General features: G+C 38.9%; 1 protein-coding gene across 5 annotated transcripts in view; it reads right to left on the reverse strand.

The window, feature by feature from the left end:
* FRMPD2 (FERM and PDZ domain containing 2) overlaps positions 1-26,610 on the reverse strand; it is a 288,737-nt gene that overhangs the window by 17,469 nt on the left and 244,658 nt on the right. For all 5 annotated transcript variants that reach the window (XM_020997014.2, XM_020997018.2, XM_020997017.2 and 2 more), the window contains 5 exons: positions 16,406-16,509; positions 11,502-11,602; positions 4,843-4,952; positions 2,923-3,071; positions 2,057-2,147 (listed from right to left, as the gene is read on the reverse strand). In XM_020997014.2, the coding sequence (XP_020852673.1) occupies positions 2,057-2,147; positions 2,923-3,071; positions 4,843-4,952; positions 11,502-11,602; positions 16,406-16,509 (555 nt within the window). The remainder of the gene's footprint in view (positions 1-2,056; positions 2,148-2,922; positions 3,072-4,842; positions 4,953-11,501; positions 11,603-16,405; positions 16,510-26,610) is intronic.

A 26,610-nucleotide genomic window follows, 5' to 3' on the forward strand; every position in this document is an offset into this window, starting at 1 on the left:
TTGGGAGTTGGACCAGATCAATAAATCAGAACTTATCAAATATTTTCTCTGTGCCCAGCACTTTGCTCTCAAAGTTATTTCTAACCCAATTATGCAGTAGAAACTTTTAGTTATCTATTCTCCAACTGAAAAAAGGTTAAAGCAGATGAAAATTTTCTTTAGAGGAAGAAATCCAAGTTAACATGTAAAAAATGCTCTAAATTACTAATAAATAGAGAAATGTACATTAAAACAACTCTGAGATGCCACCTCATACCCATCAGATTGACAAAGTTGACAAAAAAGGAAAGGACAGTTCTGGAAAAACTATTGGAAACTGGGTACATTAGTGCATAACTGGTGGAGCTATGAACTAGTCTAGTTACTCTGGAAAGAAATTTGGTACTCTGCCCCACAAACTATTAAACTATGCATACCTTTAGACCCAGTGATACTGCTACTAGACCTATATCCCAAAAAGATCAAATAAAGGGAAAAAGGATCCACATGTACAAAAATATTTCTAGCAGCTCTTTTTTGTGGTGGTAAAGAGTTAGAAACTGAGTGCTCATCATTTGGGAGTGGCCAGACAAGATGTGGCATATGTATACTATGAATGCTATTTATTGTACAGCAAGAAATAATGAAGGGGATAGTTTCAGAGAATCATGGCAAAATTTAAATGAACTAATGTGGAATATAAATCAAGGAAAACCAGGGAATAATATGTGCAGTAATAGCAATATTGTACAGAGAAACAATTTACAGAGACTTTGGAATTCTAACTGATAAAATGACCAACCATGATTTCAGACAACTCAAGATAAAATAGGTTGCCTGCCACCTGATAGAAAGGTGATGGAATCACAATACATACCAAGACTTATTTTGTTTTGGTTTTTGGGACATGACCAATAACTAGAATTTGTTATGCTTTACTATGTACATGATTATAACAGTGAGTTTTTTCCCCTTTTCTCAATTAGGGATAGGGTTGAGTGTGTAAAGAGGGAAATGAAAATGAAATTTAATTAAAAACCAAAAGAAACATGGTGCAATATGTACAGTTTTAAGGTTATTTGTTTTGTCCAAGTCTGTGATTTTGTAAGTGAAAACTCCTGATATGGGAACTCACTCTATTGATATAGATAGGCAACCACCTGAGACACTGAGAAGTTAAATAATCTGATTTAGGTGTCACATATTACATATACATCACAAGCAATACTTGAACCCAAATGGGAATTCCTGACTTGAAAGACATTATATCATCTATAAACCTCTATTGCCTCTCTTTAAGGTACCAGAATTTCAATCTGCTTTTCAATATTTCTGATTACTCTTTAGCTTTCATGGCTTCTCCAGGGATAATTTTCTTATCTTGCACTTACTGATACCTCTTGAAGAAGGAAGTGCTGTTTGTATGAAAAAATAAGTCAGCCTGGACTAAAGGAGTTCATGTTTGTCCCTCAATATATTTGTATACATTGTACCTAAACCAAAACATTGGACATGCTGAAGGTTCAGTTACCATGACCCAAATGATCTCAGCCTTTTTGTTGGAAGCAATCACCCCTGGGCCAATTTGTACACAGAAAAATTCTATAAATGGGATGCTTCCCATGAAGAACATTAATGGGGCTGCTAGCTCATTACATAGTACCCACTAAAACTTAATGCTGTCGGAGGAAATATGAGGAATAGTATACTGGAAAAGACAAATGGCAATTGAGTCAGAAGCCCTGGGTTCAAATACCATCTCTAAAAATGTGTGACCTTGGACAGGTCATGTTAACCAATCTGCTCAATTTTTTTTTTTATCTGCAAAAGGCGGACTACATGACCTCTGAAGTCTGCACCAACTCTAGTTCTACGATTTCACAAAATCAGTCATCTGGCCTTGAAGGATGCAACACTACCCTTATAATCAGTCAGTTCTTCTATATATAAGTGTATCACCAATAGCTGAGCATGACTTCCAGGTTCTACTTCTCATCTCCAGGACTATAAATTCCATCTCTTTTGGCACTTCCAAAAATAAATTTTTAAAAAAATTATAAAAATTGTATTTGCTTACATGGAACAATATCTCGGTATCTGTTTTTCTCTTTGTTTTGTGGAGCATTTCCCAAGATGCAGTCATCAAGTGGCTTTATGTTGTCTAAAGACTAAAATAAAGAAAACAAGCCTGATGATTTCTTTCCTACAACAAAAGATCAACTTTTAATATAAGATTACTAATCCCTGAAACCCTTGCTTATGAAAAATGAGAACCATAGGTTTGTTGGTGTGTGACGGAGCCAGCTTATACTGGCTCAGGAGAACTGACTGTGAAATTTTCGGTGTGAGCATTTATGCCTTGGAAACCACAAAATGCTACAAATCAGGGCTTGATTTATTGTTTTCTTAATTGTGTAGGTTGAAGTGATGAAGAAATTATTAATAATACAGATTAAAACTTAAAAAGTGTGCCTTTCCTACATTGTTTTTGGATAATCAGTTATTAAACATTTGCCAACATGTCCCTGAATATTCTCTACCTGTCACAATTCCTTTAGCCAAAACATTTGCAATGAATAAGAAAAATCCTGTCTTTAACTATCATTAGTACTCACTCTTCCCATAAAAGGACTGAAAAATTACAGGTTTCAGTCAAGATGTGCATATCCCAATGACCCAACAAGTCTTTATTTTGATAAGCTAGCCAAAAATAGTTGTATTAAACTCTCTGAAAATATTCTTTCCTTATCCATAAAGCATGCATGTAATAAACAGAAAAAAAAAATAAGGTAGGCATATTTTTTACACCGTATATCCCTCACCCTAGGAAGAAATAGCAGTTGAGAGGCCAAGAATTCAAGAAAGAATTCTTAAAATTAGCTTCCTTTTCAGATCTAAAGAACACATACGTGTATCACCTTTAAGTATCATTTGCACAATTACCAAAAATTCCATGAAGGTTTCATTTCTTGCTATCTGCTTTTCAATGGCTTCAGTCAGACTTCTGAGAGTCTCCATCAAATGAAAACTGTGTAGAATTGGCCTAATCTCAGATACTTCAGTTAGTTCTTCCTCAGAAATAATTTTCAAACCTAAAAAGAGGAAATGACAGCCATATCCAATCCAATGAAATTACGTTCTATTTTCTATTAAAAAAAAATTTACCTAAATATTTTTTAAAAATTGAAACACAAGTCAGAGTCTAAGATTTCATTTGTCAAATATAGTTCCTTAGGATCCATGTTCTATTCTAAAAGAACTACGCTTGATAAATGAAATCTTGGACCCTATGGGCTGCCCAAGTCCCATCCTTGTATAGTTAATAGTGTCTGAGGCTGGAATTCAACTCAGGTCTTCCTCTTCATCTGGAGCTCCATTCACTGTACCACTTAATTGTCTCACTAGTTATTGTGCATGCAAACAAGCCATTGGCCGCCACCCAAAAATGTCTATTTTATGTATTTTACATGGTAGGCACTAAATAAATATTTGTTTAAATGAATTTGACCCAGACAAGGGGGCATCGAGACCAATATGGAGGGGAAGGAAGAAAATGCCCAAATCAGATACTATAGAGAAGAGCCTATACATTTTAAGAACGAGAACAGAAAGGAGGCTCAGTAGTTCATAAAAGAAAATGCCCAAGAAAAGATTCGGTAATAAAACCTATGGATATAGAATACAGGAAACTGGAACCCAAGATAACCTTGTAGGTGACGTTCATTAATTGGAGAATGACTGGATAAATTAAGGCATATGTGGCATAGTGGATAGAGTTTCTGGCCTGGAATCAGGAAGACTCATCTTTCTGAGTTCAAATATGATCTGAGGCACTTACTAGCTATATAACCCTGGGCAAGTCACTTAATTCTGTCTGCCTTAATTCCCTCACCTATAAAATAAGATGGAGACAGAAATGGCAAACTACTCTGGTATATTTGCTAAGAAAATCCCAAATGAAGTGAAGAATAGTCTGACCTGACCGAAAGCGACTGAACAACAATAACAATGCAGTGGAACAGTATTATGCCATAAGAAATAACAACAAAGAATAGATTCATATAAACCTGGGAATATTCATATGAATTTATTTGTTATTGCAATTCTCCATACCTTGCACAAAGTCCTCATTGATGAAAGAAATATTTGTTGAGTTGAATTTAATTAAATTGGAGACAAAGTAATTGCATTCCAGGTAAAGAAATATTTGCACAAAATAAACAAGTTAATCAAGAACCAGAAAGAAAGACACTGATAGAGAAAGACAATTAATGAATATATACTTGGAGTATAAAAGAAATGTTGGCGTTACAGGATGAGAGAAGAGGAATGGACATAGGTGCATTGCTTATCCTTAAGCAACACTTTACAGGTCTAAAATCACTTCCTCTCTGATATTATCTTCCAACTACTCTATGCTTTGTATATGACTAGTTAGTTCTATGTTTCTCTCCTTGAACTAGAATACAAGCTCTTTGAAGGCAGGAAGCGGTTAGTATCTGTCTTTGTACCCCCAAAGTCTAGCGCAGTACTTGATAAATAGCATACACTTAATAATTGCTTACTGAATGACTATAACAATTATGTATAAGATATTTTGTCTAGAGTTATAATTAGTGCACAAAAATATTTAAGTGAAAATCCGCCACCTTCTTTCACAAAAAATAAAAACATTGGTAAGAAGGGAAAGAGATCATGCCATTTTCCCCTCTTCTGTCCCTACCATGTTTTCCCCTTTTCCCCCAAGCCTTTATATCTTGATGTCACCATAAAATGCTCAGTCTTTGCCTTTGAATGGGTATCTGTAACTCCAATGGCAACAAGGCATCTTCCAATAAAAACACAGCTGCTTCTCAGAAATACCTGGGACCCCAACTGTTGAATCACGGGATGTTCCTGGATGCTGCCCATCTTCATTGTTCCAGTTTTCAGAGTTACAGTTTGCTGTGCCCTTCCAAACGCTGGACTCAGTCCTGAGAAAAGAAAACTTCCTATTTATGCAGGCATCCAAATGACGTATACCTTTAAAAAGCAACTGCTATTACCTATTCTAATGAAAGGAAGAAGACATAGGCAGCCCTTCACCCTCTTGATGTAGCCCTTAAGTGCATTTCTGAATCTATATTTAAATAGAAGTGATAAGATGTCCTAGAGTATATTTTTTTAAATTGATTAATCTTCTGAAAATTTGATTCATAAGGGCCAGAAAGTCTTGAAGTTTTCCCATCCTGCCCCATTACAGAATCATTCCCTGTTCCCTACTTACTTATATGTCCAAGCTGAACTGCCTCTCTCTCTCTCTCTCTCACTAATCTTCCTGTATTTCTGATTCATACCTTCCCTGGGTTGGGTGAGGTAACTAACCCTCTTGCTTTAAAAGACCTCCTAGTTGGGGATGGGTAAGAATGGGATAAAAGGAAATAAGAAAGAGTAAATATCTATTCTGCAATAATTACCTCAATAACTACCAGTGAGATTAATTGTTGTGATATCAGCACTTAAAGGAAATTCATGGGAGAGAACTAAACAAGATTCCAATGGCCTCCTTACCACTTTTTACCAGATTAGTTATATAATAAGCAACAATTTGCCAATTTTATTCAGTTATTAGATACTGACAGTCAGAGAAGCAGATGGCAGAATCTGAAATAATCTTTCTGTTTACCCTGTCCTATGTTCTAACTTTTATCTTTTCGCATAGTGATAAAATTCCATTTATTTCAACTGGAATTTTATTCTGATGAACGAGTTTTGACTCACACTAAAAACAAAAGCAAAGACTTGCCCATTGTGGACAGGCATATAACTGACATCTCTGACCAAAGAGAATCCTCTAGGGTCATGTCAGGCCATTCAGATTTCTACTGCCTTTGCCTTGGGATAAACTGAATAAATAAAATTTATTCAAGTGGAAAATAGTCTCACTGCCTTTCTTGCCATTAAAGCAATAGTAATATAAGCAACGTTTGTCTCTTGCTTTCTACAGTTCAGAATGCTTTGTTTTCTTTCTCCAACTTGTAATAATTCTGTTATTATTTCTAATTGTACTCTTTCAAAATGTGGTGTTATTTAAGGTGATTTTGCACACCTAAGTGGTTCCTTACATTCATAAAAACCAACCAAGCGATTTGCAAATGGGAAAATTTCCACACACAGCCTGGACAAATTAACAAATAAATAAATTATAAGGGACAGCAACATTTCTTATACTCAAGCCCTTTGAAGGGATAGGGACTGAAACTGTGATTTCATTGGTAAAGGAAACCCCTGGGTAAAGGAACTCCCTTTATTTTTACTTGGTTAGCATCTTTTTTGTGACCTAAAGTCTTAGAGAGTTATCTAGAGCTCTGAAAAGTTCCCCAGTGTAACATGGCGCCAGGATGTGTAAGAGACAGAAGTTGAAGCCAGGTCTTCTGGCTCTGAGGTTGGTTCTCTCTCCATTACTCCCATGCTGCCTCTCTGGAGCAAGCAACAAATCATCCTGGGAAAAGGAATTCTTCAAAACACAAAAAAGAAAGCAGCCTCTTTTCCCTGGAGGGCTATGGAAAAAAAAAACACCTTAAGTAGTGACCATGCGTTGCAAGCCTGAATCCAAGTCAGGAAAGAAAGAAAAGACAGGAGGGAAGGAGAGGAAAGAAAAAAAGAAAGGAGGTAGCAATGAAGAAATGTGGAAAGGAAATGAGGAAGAGAGAGCAGTGCACAAATTGGGACCTGTTAGAATGTTAATATAGAAGCTAATAGCTGCCAAGAAAGTGAATGAAGGATACTTCTTTGAGCAAAAGGATTCTCTCTGACCCTAATTTTATCAGTGTTTGTCTTCCTACAGCTTTTATCCTTATTTGAAAGAGCAAGCACATTGTTATAATGCATGTAAGGTGCTTGACAGTTCTTAAAGGGCTTCAAAGTGTGATTGTTGTTCAGTCATTTTTCAGTTATGTCCCAACTCTTCATGACTCCATTTGGGGTTTTCCTGGCAAAGATACTGGAGTTGCTTGCCATTTCCTTCTCCAGCTCATTTTATAGATGAGGAAACTGAGGCAGACAGGGTGAAGTGACTTGCCTGGGATCGCAAGGTTAATAAGTGCCGAAGATCATATTTGAACTCAGGAAGACTCCAAGCCAGGCACTCTATTCCCACTACGCCACTTAGCTGCCCTTTCAAAGTGTGAGCTGTTGATTAATAACCTCCCCTTCCTCACCATGCTCATCTTCATAACAAAAAGTAGTGTATCCATTGAGGGTTGTCTTCCTTTTCAAACTTCAGTTTTGGGGTTTGATCAGGGGTGTGAGATAACCATCCCTCCAAAGAAAATGTAAGCAGGTCACCTTTAAAATTTTGAACACTGGAAGCCACAGACTCTCTAAGTCACATTAATTGTCTCTGTGTATTGTACTTGGCTGTCCCTTTGTCTGGAATGTTCTCACTCCTTGCTTCTGCCTACTGGTTTCCCTGTTTTCCTTAAAGACTTAGTTCAAATCTCACCTTCTTCAAGAGATCTTTCTCTGTTGCCCCTCTTTCGTTCACTCTCCCAAAGCAGCTACTAGTGCTTAACCTCTGAGATTACCTCCATTTACAATGTACGTATCTTGTATATATTTACAATGTACATATCTTGTATATATGTATTTATTAACATGTTGCACTCTCTCCCCTCCCTGCCCCAATCAGAATGCAAGCTTCTCCAAGTGAGGATAAGAAGCACATAGTTTTAGCTTTCTTTGTACCCCAAAGGACCTCTGTTTAAATACCAGCTGGGTCATTACCATTGATTTTGGACTACTTATTTTACGTATCATCTTTAAAATGATGTGTTGGATAAAATTACCTCTGAGGCAGCTAGAGGTTTATGATAGTATGACTCCAAGTGGCACTCATTAATTACAAGTTAATGGAGTTCTTTTGCCTTCTTTGTATGCATAGCACAATGTTAGTACAATGTCTGGCACATAGTAAGCCATGTTTCTTGACTGACTGCCTGGGATGTGGTTTTTTTCACTTGCTAGGGCTGGGAAAGAACGAAATTAGAAGAGACTGCAACTACTTTCTACTGGTTCAAGTAAGAGGAAAGGGGACCTTACCAGGTCTAATTCTTCTATTCCTGCCTAAATGTCTGTCCTTTATCATCATTGAATCACAGAATCATAAAGTTAGAAAGTTAAGTCAGCCAACAAGCATTTACTAAGTGCCTACCATGTGTCAGGCATCATGCTGAGTCCTGAGGATACAAAGAAAGGTCCTTTGCCTGGCACCGGAGATGTTTAAACACAGAGGTATGATGGAGCTAGCTCAAGCCAGTAGAGCCCACTATTAATTCACACACATGATACAAATCAGGGCTGGACTTTTTGTTTTCTTGATCTCTAGACTTATGAAAATGCTAATAATGCAGATCAAAATTTTAAGGGTGATTTGCTTATATTTTCTTTGTGGGGATGGTTATCTCACACTCTTGATTAAAACTCAAAATTGAAGTTTGAAAAGAAAGAGAACTTTCAATGGATACACTATTTTCGAATAGATCAGCCAACATGTAGCAACTACTATGTTAGAGATACAAAGAAACAGGGTAAAAAAAGGAGAGTATAGTGAACAGAGCATTGGGTCTAGAGTAAGGGGTCTGAGTTCAAATCCCATCTCTTGTCATATATTACTGTGTGACCTTGAACAAGATCCTTAACTTACAGGGGCCTCAGTTTCTTCATCTGTTGGACCAAATATCCTCTGAGGTCCTTTCATATCTAAATCTACGATCTCATAAATATAAAATTGCCATTCCTCCCCAAGGAATTCACAAACTAGTGAGAAAGACCAGAAATATAGATGCAAATGATAACACCACAAGGTTCATGAATTCTGAAATTCCCTTATATGATTACAATCTGTTGTTATTCCACCTTTCCCTGTGCCTTTCAACCCCCAACCCTCTTCTGCATCTGCACTATGATCTTTAATCTTTGTACCCACCGTTCTTTCCCAGGATATCACCCCATGCATAGGCTATACTCTTCTCTTCCCCATCTTGATCCTTTGGTGAACCATTTCAACTCAATATTGGCCTCTTTTCTCCAGTCTTCATCTTTTTATCTTATCATAGTTCTTGTCCCATTGAGCCTCACCTTTGGATTACTTCCATCATCTAACGCTTTCAGTCCTACTTATGTTCTGATAAAGTTGAAGAAAATTATAAAACAATGCTAATTGGGTCCATTACAAATATATGTTATATGATCTCAATTGGGCCCTCACTGCAGCAAAGCAATCCTTTTACACCTCTCTAATTCACTATCCCATTTACTGCATTGACTTTTCCAAACTTCTACAACAAGCCTTACAATTAGAGGCTTCCCTCTGCTAATTATTTCATTTATCCCACATATATCTTGCTTATACATAGCTGTTTGCATGCTTTCTCCCTTGTCAGACTGCAAATTTATTGAGAGAAAGGATTGGTTTTCTCCCTTTCTTTGTATCTCAAGCCCATTAGACATTGTCTGGAGCATAGTAGATACTTAATAAATGCTTTTGAACTGACTGACAAGGTACTATGAGTTAATTGATAAATAAGATTGTTGTTCATTCATTACAGTCGTATCTGATTCTTTGTGACCCCATTTGGGGTTTTCTTGACAAAGATACTGGAGTCATTTGTCATTGCACAGTGGTAGAGTAAGAAGAGTATTGGGCTTAGTATTAGGAGAGACCTCCACTCCAAACCAGGATCAGAGACTTATTTGCTTTATGACCCTCAGCAAGTTACTGAATATTCCTGAATCTTACCTTCCTCATCTGTAAAATGAGAATAATCATGCTTTACTAGCTAATACACCAGGTCAATAGAGGACAAAGCTTTGTAAGTCTTAAAGCAAAATATTAGTGTGAGTCATTGAGTTGTAAGTGCTATCAGCACTTAAGCAAAATAATTATTGAGCTCCTCTCTTGTTCAGGTAAGAGGTTCACCAAGTTCAGACTAGAGCTAGGCCTTGAAAGCTAAGTAGGGGGGCACAGGTGTGCAAGGGAGAGCATTTGGGGCAGGGAGAACAGCATGAACAAAGACTTAGAGTTGGGAAAATTCAGCTAGTGTTTAGGGAATAGTGAGTGGATGGGTTAGGTTGGAGCAGAAGAGAAATAAAAGAGTAAGGATGGAGAGGTAGACTGAAGTTAGCCTGGAAAAACAGCTAATAAATAGGATAAAGAATTTAGGCCTTTAGGCGTAGAGAATGGGGAACCACTGAAGGTCAGCTAACAAGGCAAGGATGTAAGGGAGACAGAAATTACTCAATATAGAAATAAGTGAAATAAATCCAAGTTCTCCCAGGTTCTTAACTTGGGATCCACAGGTCCCTGGGATCAATGGGTAGACTTCAGGGGGATCCATGAATTTGAATGGTAAAAATACATCTTAATTTTTCACAAACCTTCAACTCAAGTTTCCTATGTCCTTTAATTATGACATTCTGAGAAAGGGTCCCCAAGTCTGCCATGACACACAAAAAGTGAAGAACCCCTCTTTTAATATATCCATTGTTTCATGAGAGCAAGCAGAACATTTCTAGAATGTGAGCTAACATTCAGTCCACCAAGATAACATTTAGGTCACCAAAATAGTCATTTAATTAATGGTCTTTCAGTAACCCAAAAGGGTAAGTGAAACCTTCAAATCACTCAAACCAGGCTTATTATAATATTTCCTTCCACCATTTAATGGGGTTAGTGAAAATTATATAACAGTACTGTGAAAAATGATCACAGCAAGTAAGCAGTAACACAGGATGGCTCCTGCTTGAAGGTCTAGAAGAGAGAATCTCATAAAATAATCCTTATGATCTGTTTAAAATAGCCCATGTACTCCACTGGTGTCCAGGCAACATCAGGAGATCTAAAAGGAAGACCGTCAGCAAGTTGGACAGACCCCTTGTGGAGAATTTATGGGAGGGCACAGAAAAGGGTCACACAGGTTTACAGGGCATGGATGGATTGCAATCTGCACTGATGAATGCACATCAATGACTTCTCAGATACAATGTGGGAGAAGAAAGTCAGTTTAAAACATTGTGCTTCTGGGACCACATTTTTAAAAGCAATTTCCATCTGGCATACTCTTATTAACTGCTGTAATATTCTAAGCATGACCTCCCCCCCAAATTCAGATCATTGAGGCAACACTATTTAACATCCAATTGGGCCCAGATGGAGAGATAACCATAAATAAGCTTTAGGGCAAGTGTTTCTTAACCTGGAGTCCATTAGCCCCCAAAGGGTCCATGGATAAGATAGATCTTAGTGGGTCATGAACTGGGGTGGGAAAAATGTATCTTTACCTTTTCTAATCGCTAACCGAAATTTAGCATTTCTTTCAATCATGATTTAAACACACACACACACACACACACACACACATTATTCTGAGCAGTCCATAGGCTTCCCTAGACTGTCAAAGGGGTCCATGACATGAAAAAAAAAAAGCTAAGAATCATTGCTCTGGGGGAGAGGATCAAGATGTCACAAAACATGCAAATGATACCTAGCTGTACTCTCTTCAAGGAGATCTGCATAATCATTCCTAAGGGAGAAACTCTGTAGACATAATTCCACCTTCCGTGAGTTAACTTTAGTTTCAAAGACCTGTGGACAAAAGGCAGGAATCAGGAATCATGGCAACGTTTTCAGCAAATACAACTTTAGAAAACACAGTGATTTCTCGCCTCTTATAATAGCAGTGTGTTCATAATGAACAATGGCATTTTTAAAACACAGTGTCACACAAGTCTGTACATGCAAGCACGGCTCACAATTGCCCTCCTAACAGTCAAGGGAAATATTGTAGGCAATGAGAGTAAAACAAAGGCCTCCAAGGGAAGATGCCTATGTCCCTGCCTCTTACATGAGATAGTGGATGCCAGAGTAAAGTGTAAAAATACTTTACAAATATAAGTTGTTATTAAGTGACACTAAAATCCTCTGTATAGTTTAATGGCAAATCCAATTAATAAAAACAGCAGACAACTCATTAACCAATCACAACAGAATTCTCCTTGCCAGGTTTACATGAAGGTCCTTAAGGCTAGTATTTATTGCATTCAATTCATTTAGAACATAAGGTATGCTAAGTACTTTGCAAACCTTAAAACACTATATAAATGTCAATTATTATTAGCGGTATGACCCAAGCTGGTTTATTGAACAACCGGCTATTAGAAAGCATAGCAGTAAAGTTTAAAAAAAAAAACCTAAAAATAGAACTTGATTAACCAATTTGACAGAACTCATTAATGCTCATGGTCCTGATTTCAATATTGTATTAAAGATTTTAAATGAGCCATCATTCCAATCTATATCCTTCAAGCCTTTTTTGTGGAATTGGAAACTCCACTCCCCCCAAAAAAAGCACACCTGATATTAGGTTAGTTCTAACTGCAAAGTTTTTAGGAAGACATGGACCTCAGATCTGCCAATCACTTCCCATGGAACCTCAGGCAAAGTCACTTAAACCTCTGGTTGCCTCAGAGTGTGCATCTCTTAATTGATTACACCCATTGCTAAGGGCTTTTTCAGCTCAGAATCACTGAGCCTATGATGTGAGTACTCGAAAATGGTAACACTAAGCTTGTTTGGGGGAGGGGTGAAGGCTATGGACTTCCCCCAGGTAGAGAGCTCCTAGTTTCCATACTAGGACAACAACTTAGAGTCAGTTAGGGACACCAGATTGTTGAATCATAGATTTAGTGTTAGAAGGCTCCTCTGAGGCCCTCTAATTCAAGCCCTCATTTTGTAGATGGAGGAATGGAAGCTCTGGTAAGTCAACAGACTTGCTCAAAGTTACACAGGTAGTAAGCGACAGGGACAGGATTTGAAATTGGATCCTTGGAACCCAAGCCAGTACTTCCCTCCCCACCCCACTGTAATATGTTGACTTTTCCACAGAGTTGCTAGGTGTCTCAGATGTAGGGCTTGAACCCAGGCCTTCCTGACTCCAAAACTGGTTCTCTACCCACCAATCCATGCTACCACTCATTGAACAGATAGCACGATTAAAAGTGATTTGCAAATGTTTTATTCTGACCATGACATTCATATGGTCATAAGCATTTCCCACCCCCATAGATAAAGCCAATATTCTCCCTGAAACTTGGCCACAGAGATTGGAACTACAAGCAGAAGGCCCAATCAGAATGAAATGAGCATAGTAAAGCAGCCACACTGTGCTTGTGAAATTCAGAACAATGCGTTACCAGGCAATCCAAAGAGCACACTGTCTTCTATGCTTCACTGAGCCCAGAATGAGCCCACATCTATTATGAAGACTCATCAATTATGAGAGGATGATCACTTAAAGGATTTATGATACCCAGTGTGAGAGATACCTCTCATCTATAAAATGGCATCTGAAAAAAGTCATTAGATGAGCCCCAACTGCTAACAAACACAAGTGGGGCTTTTTCCAAGGCAAAAGGATGCCAGATACAACTGCCAGAGAGTAACCCCTCGTTGCAAAAGGAGCCAAGAAGACAGACATTTGACTGCCCTCCAGATGGAGATAGAAGAGGGGGAAAAAACTCTGTGAATGAACAACAGTGGCTGATTACACAACATGTGAGAGAAAATTGGATCCTGCCTTTTGATTAAAGCAAAGACCATCTGTAAGAGCATTTGGGAGGTACTCCTTCCCAACCGGGGAGCAGTTGATACATACATAGTAGGGAAGCTACTTACCTATACTTCATTTATTTCCCAGAGCAAAAAGGATATATTGGGTTATTCTCTGTACATAAAGAATGGGCAGGGATGTTACAGTTGTAAGCATAATAAATTTGTTCTTGTAGAGCAGAAGTCTTGTTTGTTAAAAGAGTCATTACCCTGCTACCTTATTTTTAAATACAAAGTAAATACGCCACCCTTACCATCCTGCCCCCAGTAAGAACATACTTTTAGTACTAAGAGACTGAGCAGATCCCATTTAAAGATGCATGACTATAGATAGATTGCGTTCTCATTTCCAGGGTGAGTGGTCTGAAATGACCCATCCCATGTAATCATTGAAAAGCCTTACGGTGCTCAAAGTGTTCACAAAACCATTGACACCTGACAAGACTAAACTAACAAGAGCAAATAACAATATGGCTTCCAATAAACCAATGTGGCTCACAGCAAATAAGGAACTGGGATAGCAAAGTAGGACCATCTGTAACCTGCAAACCTGTCTTGCAGCACTGATTAGCAATGATTATTTTCTAAATAACAGTTTCAGGATTTCTTGGAATGAGAATGGCAGAAGAAATAGATAAGGTGGGCCAAGATAGAGAAGAGATACAGTGGTGTGTTATGATATTGTGTTTCCAAGAAACAAAAAGAAATGAAGGGTAACTCTTTCATACATACACACAGACACATACATACAAACACACACAGAGGTATGTATGTATATGTGTGTGTGTGTATGTACAGCATATACACATATGTACGTACATACCTATATGTTCTTTAAATGAAATATATTCTTTATATAAAATATATACATGTATATGAAAATATACATAAATAATAAAATGTCATCTTTAAATGCAAAGATCCCATAAAAATTCACACTGGAGCACATATTTAGAATCATGCTTCAAAAGGTAATTCGATTACATTTGGCAATAGATTCAGACTGTTCCAGGTGGTTGCTCTTCAAATTGGAGTTTAGCTTGGGTGACCAAAATGTCTCAGGCCGAATGAAATATGTCAGTGCCTTATGATTTGTGTAAAAATTCTGAAGCATAACAAGGAGAAATGGAATAAATCCTTCAAGACATAGCTTTTCTGTAGATTGTGTGCACTAACAAATGAGTGTCAAGCAAAAAAAAAGTTTGATGGATTTTCTGGGGTCTAGTGGAAGAGAAAGGGATCTTTCCACAACACATCTGTGGAAGGATTCACTATGAAGGCCATGTTGCCTTGAGTCAGGGAGACCAGTAAGGAATCTTTATGGAATTCCTAAATAGTCACCTAAGAGGGACCTCATGGCAATAGTCCTATTTAACTTCATGAAATTTAAGACTGCTGGTCTACAGCCTGGAGAAGGCAGCTTAACTGTAAGCCAAAATTAACAATCCAAAGCACCATCATTTTCTCCATAAGAAGCAGGAATCTTCAAACATGTCATCTATAGAAGTCATTTTTCTATTTTTCTTTATAGAAAGCCTGAAGATTACTAACTAAACAACTACCAATTCAGCAGAATTCCTCTTCGATATAATGTCAAACACAAATCAAAAGTGGACTTTTTGTTCACATTTAAAGCCTTTCACCTTAAAATCTTCTGCTCTCCAAGCAAATAATCTGTCAGAGAAAAGAAAAGGATCAGCATTGGACCAAAGTATCATATTCTTCATTCTTCTGTTTCCGAGAGTTTGAGGGACTCTTTCGGGTAAAGACCTATGATTTCATCAATGTGTGGCACTCTATGTGTGGAAACTTATTTCACTCAGAAAGATCAGCTTCTCTTCAGAACTTCTAGCCTTAGAGCAAGGATTGTTAACCTGAGGTCCGTGGACCCCAAAAGGGTCAATGACTAGATTTCATGATGCCCATGAATATGGATGGGAGGGGGGGGAAATCACATTTTTATTTTGACTACCATTGGTTTCTTTGTAATGCTTTATGTTTTATTTTATGTTTTTAAACCAGGTTAGAACCTATACAAAGGCTTAAAAAGCTACTCAGGACACTGTAAGGTTAAGTGATGGTCTGTATTTGTAATTGGAGAGAAAAGCTGTCAGTGATACTGGTCTGTGGGAAAAACTGAATGTAGAGCCCCCTGTCTGTTCCACCCTTCAATGAGAAGTGAAGTCAGTTTCATCCTGGAGGTACCAAAACTAAAAACTCTTTTGGACAGTACAACCACATAACAAAATTCCGCTATGACCCCAACAGTGTCCCCATGGTGAAGATAAGGGAAGGACTAAGGGAAGTGTTTAGTTCCTTCTGGACTTATCTCTTCAATCCTTACATTTTTTTTAGTTAGCTTTAATATGAATTAAGAAATTCCAGGCTCTGAGACCCTCCCCCTCCTTATGACAACTTCCTGTGTCACTTCATCATCTCTACTAGCAGTACAAAATGAAATAGAAGGCAGATCTAAAACTCATTTAAAACATAAAAAAAAGATCATCTAAGTGATTAGAGTGAAAGTAAAGATAGCTTTTCTTTGGCTTTAAAAAGAAAGAATTTAAAGATGTTCTATTTTTCCAAAGGCTTACTTAGCTCCCTTTTCATTTCAGATATAACAGGGGAATTGAGCATCAATTACATTTAGGAGAGCAAAATACAAACCTATGAACACAGGGTTTTCTTGGGAGCCAGTGGCTTCTGTCAGAGGTTTAAGTATTAATAACCAAGGCTGACTCAAAACACACCCCACTGTATTGACATATCACAGAGCTTTACCTGATTGCCCATTGGGCTAGCTGTCTTGTCTTGACTTGGAGAAGGCAGAGCCTCCCTGGCTTTCAGGCCTCTGGTAACAGTGGCACCTACTGCAAGGGCCTTTCCTGAACAAAGAAAAGAAAAGAAATGATAAAACAGAAAGGCCCATTCATACGTGAGAACTGGGCTGCAGTGATGAGAGCCATAGACTCTTTGTCTACGTTAGGGTCTTCCATTCCTCATCTTCCAAGTTAGTGTCTGCTCAAAGAAACATCTCATCCTCCTGTTAAGATCATTGTGGCCAAAACCATCCTACTTCTCAGGTAAGGTCTTTACCAGGTTTCCTCTGGGGCTCTGATACAGGAAAGTACTCAAAACTTTCTACCAATGACCGTGAAATAAACAACTACTGTCCCAAATTCCCCATGGCCAGAGTGAGAATTGGGCCACGTAGCCATGTTTGAGGGGAGCCCTCCCTCCTCTCCCCTTCCACACTCACTAGATTCTAATCATTGCACGTGTACCCAACTGCCAAACTCCTCTGGAACCCCTCCCTCAGGAAAATCCTGGCTCTTTAGAAAAGGTTCAGGTCAAGGGCCTACAGAAGATGCTTCCAAGTTGTAAAGCCTAGTCCTTGGACCAAGACTAGTCCAGCTATGTAAGATGTCCCACTTTACCTGATCCATTAGAAGTGCTTAGGGTTGATAGAGGAAGATCTGGGGCATTCAGAAATCCTCAAAATATGCTGAAATGTATAACTGACCTTAGGGGGGATCAAGATATAAACTGGCATATAACTCATTTCCCCATCCCCCTAAGAAAATACAGGTTTTATACTAAAAGACATCAACACTTTGTGCTAATTTTCACATAGATTTAGACAGATGTTTGTATATTATACATCCTCAGGAAGTCAACTTGATACAGTTTTATTCCTAATAAAGCCAGAAGCTCAGGTATCACCTTAATCCAATTTTATCCCAGAGATGAATTGAGGCAAACCTGAATAAACATAGAAAGCTCATTCCCTCACAAATTTTAATTCTCCAGATAATGCTTTCCTGTCAGCATTATCCTGCCAGCCCTCATTTAGCCTTCTCTGAGATTATAAGTTTGGATAGCACAGCCAGATTCCATATGGAAAACGATTATCCTGAAGTGTCCCCTTCTGCCCTTAATGGGAAGGATGGCTTCTCATACCTGAATGTCTCTTTCCTGAAGATGGACCTGCCCATCTTGACTTGTGAAAACTCTCTTCCCTATCCCACCCTGTTATGTTCTGGGCTCACAATAGATCTTCTGCGTACCAGTCCCTCCCCTACCAATGATTATAACATGATTTCTTCCTTGTAGAAGATTCAGTAATCCTCAGTCCTTACAGAACCACAACTACCAAGACACACACACACACACCCTTTCCCACCACCAAAGGGGAAAAAATAGGAATCATAGATTTAGAGCCAGAGGGGAATTGAGAGGTCATCTTGTCCATCCATCTATCACCATCACCACCACCACCACCACCACCACCACCACCACCACCACTCCCATTTCATAGATGAGGAAACTGAAAGTCAAAGATTTGTTCAAGTTAATGGCCACATTAGGCATAAGTGGCAGAGTCAGGGCTTAAACCCCAGTTTTTTGATTATAAGCAACATAATTTTTCCCCTATACCATGTTCTTTCCAAAAGACAGTGGGTCAACCCATCTGAAGGCTGAAATCTTGAGGTGTCATGTGTTGAGACTAGTTCTACCTCTGCCAGATAGAGGGAGCCAAAACTCTCAGTAGATTCTATTCCTGGCCTCTGCAGCTGACTTTCTCACTCATGCTAGACAGCTCTCCTCCATCCCCCAATCCTTATTTATTAAGTGTAGGCAATAACGGGGATAACACACAAGTTCTTCTTGGTCGAATGCATTCCCACCATACTCACACTCCTCTCTTCACATGTTACTTTTGCTTCCTCTGCCAATTTTTCAATACTCATCTTTTCAGGGACTAGATACATATTCATATAGATCCTATTCTAGTTTTCATCCTTGAAATTGGGAAGACCACAAGACTGAGGCTACCCAGGCTTTTGCTTCCCAAATAGATAGGATCCTAGGAATGTCCCTGGAATAAAGTTGGAGATAGAAGGCGAATAGTCACATAAGTGCCCAAAGAAGAAACTGAGCATCAAAATATCATGAAACATCCAAAGGGGTGAATTCCAAGTGCAGGGTAGGCAAAGATGAAAGAAATGACATACCAAGGAGACTTGAAGAGACAGAGAAGGGTCTATTTCACAGATGAAAGGAAATGGTAAGAAGACTGTCTTTCCTAGGATTAGAGTCCAGGTCTACTAGCTACCAGCATCAGGATCCTGAGACCTCTGACATAAGAACACCCAGGAGAGGAAGGATTAGCTCAAAGGATGCAGCTGTCCTGACCTTTGGAGGCGGTCACCCCATCCCTGATGTTCTAGCTAAGGAGAGGCAGCTTGGCACACAGACTGACATATAGGACTACTCCAGGGATGTGGAGAACACAGAGGAGCACCAACACAGACACACAGGGAAAGACTTCTTGAAACAACATAGCCTCATCTATAAGTAATGATTTTTCACCTGCTTCTCTGGATCTGCTTCCTATTAAAGGATGAAAGTTAATCGACCTTTTAGCCATAGTAAAAGAGCCAGTTTAGCGGCACCATCCCAGAAGGCCTGAGTTGTCTTCTCCCTTTAGTCTACTAACTACAGGTAGTTCACAGTGGAGTAAGAGATTGATGCCCTTATTAATGCTATTGGCCTCAGGTGCTGCCTTAAATCATGTACCTACCTTACTGTTACAGCTTATGTGCCTACTAGAGGAGTGAAGGGCACTGTCCACAATATCAGCTCTGTTTTAGCTAGAATGTAGAAAGGTCTATCTAGAAAAAAAGGGTTTTTAACTATTTTTATGTCATGGACCCCTTTGGCAATATGGTGAAGTCTTTGAAACCCTTCTCAGAAAACTGTTTTAAAATAATTGAAAAAGAAGGCAAATCTCAGTTGGAGGCTAGTGAAAAAATATGTCATTTTTTTCCCCATCTGAGTTTATGGATGCCCTGAAATCCAACCAGAGGCCCACTTGTGGGAGTGGGGTAGGGGCTGGCTATCAACCACAGGATAAGAACTCTTGATTTAAGAATCTAAATAGGAAAGAATTTTCGTTAGAGAACAGAAAAAGGGCTGAGAAGGTAGGTCCCAACCAGGACTGGAGGGCAGAAGGAGGGTAGATTTAAAAAATTAATAATAAGGGCAGGTAATATGCAAGAAAGTCTCTTAATCAGTTAAAAAGCTAAACTATAAGCTACATAAGCTAAACTGTAGCCAATGGTTTGTGTTGGTTAACTTGAACAAAACATTGCCTGAATTTAGATTCTGGGTTCAATTTGGATCTGAATTTAGCTCTGGATTCAAATTTCTACTTATGACTAGTATGACCCTGGGTAAATCACTTGCTTCTATTCCCTCCTATGCGAAATGAGGCATTTGGACTAGACTACTCCTAAGGTCCCTTACAGCTGCCTAAATCTCATGACCTTAATACTGTAAAATTTTACAGATGATATCCCTGCATGACCTAGACTTAATTTACTGAAATTTTGTTATAAAATAAAGTTTAGTTAGATACTAAGAATGTCAGTATATATAGATTTCAGTATAGGATATAGAGATACCATTAGTAAAGCCAGTGAGATAATGAAAGTAAAAGTCCAGAAGGTGCCAACTCATCATGGGGGAGGGAGACAAGCTATTTCTCCTCACTGCCCCTGCCCCTTAAATGATGTCAGTGAAATAAGAGGCCAGATTTACCCAGAAGAAAGCTGAGCATAGTACATTAGGACTAAGGAACTCCAAGGCCCAAGGAACTAGTAGATTGTAAGCTTCCTAAGGGCAAGGGACTATGTCTTATCTGATATTTCTACCTCCTCCAATCAATTGTTAGAGTGAAAGGAATTCAGCAGATGCTGACCACTCATTGGAGAAATTTGTCAGGGAAAAAAGAGAGGAAAACAGCAGTCACAGCAGCATGAGGCAAGTGATTTTTTTCTAATTAAGAGAAGTCTGTATATAATGCAGAGAAGGAGACAGGAGAAAGGGAGAAGGAGAGATACTGAAAATGGAAGAGATAGGAAATAATTGGTGGAGCAAGGTCCTAGAGAAGACAGGAAGGGGGGAAAATGGATAATAGGCGGAAAGGGAGGTAGCATTAGAAAGCAGACAGCTAGAAAGTGCAGTAGACAGAGCAATAAGTTCAAGGTTAGGGTAGAGTTGAGTTCAAATGTTGCCTCAGACATTTACTAGCTATGTGATCATGGCAAATTAAATAATCTCTCTCAGTCTCCGTTTCCTTATCTGTAAAATGAGGGGGTTGGAACTGATGCCTCTAAGGTCCCTTCCAGAGGGCCCAGATAAATAAAAGGAACTTCAAACAGTTGCTGGGGCCCAGTTAAAGTTACAAGGTATATATTCATAGTGAGCCAAGTCTGCACTCATAATCCTGTGACTTTCTCCAGAAGTGCTCAACCACCCAGATGTAGGATCTGGGAAAGTGGACAGGAGAGGTGACCCAGGGTTAGGACATGCTGAAAGATGGTCATATAAATATATACACATGCGTACACACACATACACACACACACACACAACACACAAATAGTTTCAAATGCTGCCTGGCAACTGAGTCATGTGACCATGGACAAGTTACTTAACCTCGCTCAGCCTCAGGTCTCTCACCTGTAAAATAGTAATAACAATACTGGAGAGACAATGGGGCCTGAGAGTTGGCCCCTAAGCCAAGGAAGACCTGGGCTCAAGCCCTGCTTGTTATATAAGCTAAGTGACCCTTGGAGAGTCGCTTAATGGCTCAGAGTTCTAGACAACTCTCTGAGACTATAAATTGCAAAGATGGTGTTCACCTGACTTGGTAGAGGAACAAGTCCAGTCAATTACAGATAAATGAAAGAGAGATGATAGATTAGATAGATAGATAGATAGATAGATAGATAGATAGATAGATAGACAGACATATATGTGCACATTTATGTGTATATATACATATGTGTATATATACATATACGCAGACTTTGTATGTCCTTTACAGGGTTATGGGAAGGATCCAATAATATAACTTTCATTTAAATAGCACTTAAAAGTTCACAAGGCCCAATATATATATATATATATATATATATATATATATATATATATATATATAATCTCATTAGAGCCTCTCAATAATCCTGTGAAATATGGAGCTATGGATATTACTTTCCCCGCTTGTAAAGTGAGGAAACTGAAGCCTGGAGAGGTTAAGTGATTTGCCTGAAGTCACACAGCAAGAGAGAGGACTCAGGTCTTCTGACTCCAAAACTAGTGCTCCATCTACACTTTCCCACCATGATGATGCCTTCTTATCTACGAAAAACTTAAGGTACCATAAAACATCTCACTTCAGCAAACATCTGTTAAGCACCAACCACACATGAGGGGTTAGGCTAAGTGCTGGACACACACACACACACACATACACACACACACACACACACATATACATACACACTCCCCTCCAGGGGTTTACATTCTAACAGTACACCAGGTAATTTGGGAAGAAAGAAAGGACCCTCCAATCCTTCAATCAGAGGGAAGAGGAGGCTGAGGGAGGTGGTGTCAGTCAAGGCTTGAGTCAGCAACATGATGATGAGATTAAATTAATGATGAGATTAATTTGGCTAGAATGTAGGGTACAAGGAGAGGAACATGAAATAAGTCTGGAAAGCTATGTTGGAATCATGTTGTATAGGGTTTTAAAGGCTAATATGATGAACTTATATTTTATCCCAGAAGAAGCAGGAAATGATTGAAGAGTTTTAAGCAGGGGAGTAACATTGTCAGAACTGTGCCAGAGGAATATTATTTTAGCAGCTGTGTAGAAAAACTGTGTATTGGGTAGAGATTGGAACACAAATAGAAAGCTATTACAATAGCAGAGGCAAGAATTGGTGAAGGCTTGTAATGGAGTAGTAGGAAAGTGGGAGAGAAAAAGGACAAATTTGAGAAATGTTGTGGAAGGAGAATCCATATAGGTGATGGGGGAGAGGAAAGAGTCAAAGCTGTCTCTGAGGTTCAGAACTGGGATGAATAGAAGCATGGTGATGACCTCAATAGGCATGGGAATGTTGGGGAAGGAGAAAGATTAGGAAGGAAGATAATGAGCTCTGTTCTAGGCATGGTGGTATGAGACCCTTACAGGATCTTATGGTGGATATCTTATGGTGATATCAAGTAAGATATTGGTAATGTGGGATTGGAGTTCAGAAGAAAAATTAGGGGTCAAACCATAGATGTGGATTCATCTGTTTAGAGGTAATGGAACCTATGGCAACTGATGAAAGAGCAGAAAGAAGAGAAGAACGTCCATGACAAAACCTTGGGAAATACTAATGTATAGGTGGCAAGAGACACAGGATAATCCAGCAAAGAAGACTATTGAATAATGAGTAAGTAGGCAGGAGAACCAGGGAGGAGAGAGAATCTAGGAGAAAAGGATAACTGGCAACATTAAAAACTGCACAAAAGTGAAGAAAGATGAGGACTGAGAAAAGTCCATGGGATTTAACGGTTTAATTTGACTCTGAAGATGATTATTATCCCTTAGTTTTATAAGGGTTTTTTAAAGTAGCTATCACTACTATTCTGTCCACCCACCCACCCATCCATCCATCCTTCCATTTTATTATTCAGTCCTCAGAATCTCAGAGTTAATGGGAACCTCACAGAACGTTCTGAACAAGAATGCCCTCAATGACATTCCCAATAAGTCAACCATAGCTTCAAGACCGCTAATGAGGTCTACTACTGAGCCAAGACCTACTGAGTCAGCCTATTCCTCTTTTGTATAGCCCTGTTAGGAAGTTTTTCATTACATTCAGCTATTGTTTCTGGATTTTCCATTTGAAGAGAAGCAGAGGAAGACTAGGTCCTCTTCTACAATATATCCCTTCTAAGACATGAAGACAGCTATCATTTCTGTCCCCCCACTCAAGTCTGCTCTTCTGCAGGTTAAACATTGCCACTTCCTTCAACTAATCTTCATATGACATGGCACAATTCTGGGTGCCCTCCTTTGGACATTTTCTAGTTTATCATTGTCCTTTCTAAGCTGTAACACCCACAAATGAACCCACAAATTCTCCAGTATATCTAACTAGAGACTATGAACTCTCTTGTTCTGGATATTACATATCTCTTAATGAAATTTAAGATCACACTAGCTTTTTATGATGGCCATATATATCATGATATAGACCCATATTACAATTAACTAAGTTCCCCAAATCTTTTTTTAACAGATCAATTCTTGTCTTACCATGCCTCCCCCATCTTTATTTCCAAAGTCAATTTTTTAAACCCCAAATGGGAGACATTACATTTATCTCTATAAATTCTTCACCGTATTAGATTTTTTTTTTTTTGCTTTTAGGCAATTGGGGTTAAGTGACTTGCCCAGGGTCACACAGCTAGTAAGTGTCAAGTGTTTGGTCTGAGGCCGAATTTGAACTCAGGTCCTCCTGACTTCACGGTCAGTGCTCGATCCACTGCGCCACCTAGCTGCCCCTTCATCATATTAGATTCAGTCAATGTAGACTGCCAAAATCTTTTTAAATCTTGACTCTGTCATCCAGCCTGTTCATGGTGACTTCCAACTTAATGTCATTTGCAAATTTGATAAGCTCAATCCATTTATGCCTCTATCCAAGACAGTGATAAACATATTGAAAAAGAATGGAGCCAGGAACAGATCCTGGGGTACTCCACTGGATATTTCCTTCCATAGGATCATAGATATAGAGCTGGAAGTTACCTTAGAGGTCATCTGGTTGAATTCCTTCTTTTTGGATGCAGAAACTAGAGCTGTGAATGGTTAAGGGACTTGCCCAAGGTCACCCAGGTAGTAGGAGGATCAGGATTTGAACACAAGTCCTGACATTCCAAGGTCAACACTCTTCAACCATCTTTCCCTGGGTTCTAGTGGAAACAGATACACTGAGTCCCTTTCTTCTGTGTGTTAGTTCAGGAGTATAGCATCCCCCCGACTAGAAAAGATAGTCTTTCATAACCCCCATTATGCCTGTTATAAATCTGGATTTATATCACAAAGATAGTGTGATGGAAAATGAAACAATATGTGTTAAGTACCTTGAACTCTTCCAAGGATATTCAGTGGAAAAACCCAAGAAAATTATTAATAAAAAGAATGTTTTCATTCTCAGTCAGAATAGTAGTATTCTCCAGCAAAACTGAAATACTATATTCCCCTCAAAACAGTAATTTAACCTTGCCATGAGAGAACATGCACTCTCCTAGTTCACAAACACAAATCACATTTCCTGAAACTCTAGCTGAAATGCTTAAAGTGTTTCAGCTCGTTTCCCTATCTATAAATGAAACCTATTCTTCAAAACAAAACAAAAAAAGTCTGAGAAAGGGATCTCAGAGATGGAAATATCATTGAGTTCTTCCTGAGTGGAATGCAGGTGAAGGATGTGAACTGCAAGGTGATGGGGTGATTCTCTATTATTAAAGAAAAATTCTTGGTTAGAAGTCATTTAGGGTGTTGCCAAACCATGCAGCTGCAAAATACTGAAGCTTACCTGGTTTTGATCTTTCCTGATTTAAATCTAGGATTTAATAATGAAATGATTTAATGATGAAATATCCATAGGGTTTGGTCAAAGTCCATCTGTAGAGAAAAACTTGCTGGCTCACCTGACCTCTAGTATATATCATCTGCTTTCTCCTAGTTGTTGATAATTATAACTAGTTTACTACCGTGTATTAGAGATATCTAGTAGCACTGTGGATAGAGAGCTGGGCCTGGAGTCAGGAAGGCCTGAGTTTAGATCTGGTCTCAGACACTTGCTGTGTGACCCTGAGCAAGTCACTTAGTCCCATTTGCCTAAGTTTCCTCAGCTGTAAAATGGAGATAATAATAGCACCTACATCATAAGGTTGTAGTGAGGATCAAATGAGATGATATTGTAAAAAAAACTTATTGACAATGCCTTGAACTCTTCAGAGGAAATCCATTAGTACACAGTAGGCATTACATAAGTGCTTATTCCCATCTCTTTCCTTCTCCATATCAAAATATGCTTTATTGGCTCGATGGACTTTTCACTTACAAAGTGACACTTACAGTGACAATCTATAGAAGGTTGTAAGGTGAGGGAGGAGTTTATCACAGATTCTTGCATGGCTGTGAAGGTATCTAGTTTGACCTCTCTTCCCTACAAAAATCCCTTCTACAACATCCTGGAGTTCATCATCCTCCCCCACCCCCACCTCCACCTTGTAAACCCAACCTTCCTCCTAACATCACTCTTTCTCTTGAGGGCATCACCAGCCTTTCCATCACCCAGATTTGTAACCTTAGAGTCATTCTTGACCTTTCCTCTCTCTCTCACCCCTCCCCCACCAGACAGGCACCTAGTTTTGTTCATTCCACATTTCCCACATCCTTCCCCTTCTCTCAACTTAGGCAGCCATTTCTCTCTTTTGGACCTTTGTTAATTCTCACCTGGACTATCTCAACATCTTCCTAATAAGACCCTCCCCCACTTCCGATCTCTCTGCTTCCAGACTAAGCTTCCTTAAGAACAACTCTGACCATTGCACTACCCATCTTAAAAACTTCCATGGCTTCTTTTGGCCTTTTTTGTCATGCCCTCTGTTGGCAATCTGATGAAGTCTATGGGCTCCTTCTCAGAAGGAGCAAAAAAATGCACAGGACTATAATTCAACAATATCAGAATACAATTATCTATATCTTTGTAGATATCTATATCTATGTATCTATCTATCTCTATATATGTATATATACATATATGTTAGTTCACTGACCACAAGTTAAGAACCCCTGCCCTTGCATAAGACACAAACATCTCTGTTTACTTTCTAGCCTCTATCTCCAACCAGACTAAAGCTTCCTCCTCTGTGACTATGAATTGTGAACACTTACCAAATATCTACCAGTCTCCTGCACACCACACCACTTCTGGACCATCATTGTTCCACCATGCCAATGTCAGCTACTCTCCAGCTTCCAACTCCTCCTTCTCCCCCACTCTCTACCATTCTGTAATTCTAGTTCTGAACATAGTTATCAAATCAATACTATCATTCCTGAAAAAGAC

This window comes from Phascolarctos cinereus, unplaced genomic scaffold (assembly GCF_003287225.1).
Source record: "Phascolarctos cinereus isolate Bilbo 61053 unplaced genomic scaffold, phaCin_HiC Scaffold_3;HRSCAF=262, whole genome shotgun sequence".
In the NCBI taxonomy this organism is placed as follows: Eukaryota; Metazoa; Chordata; class Mammalia; order Diprotodontia; family Phascolarctidae; genus Phascolarctos; species Phascolarctos cinereus.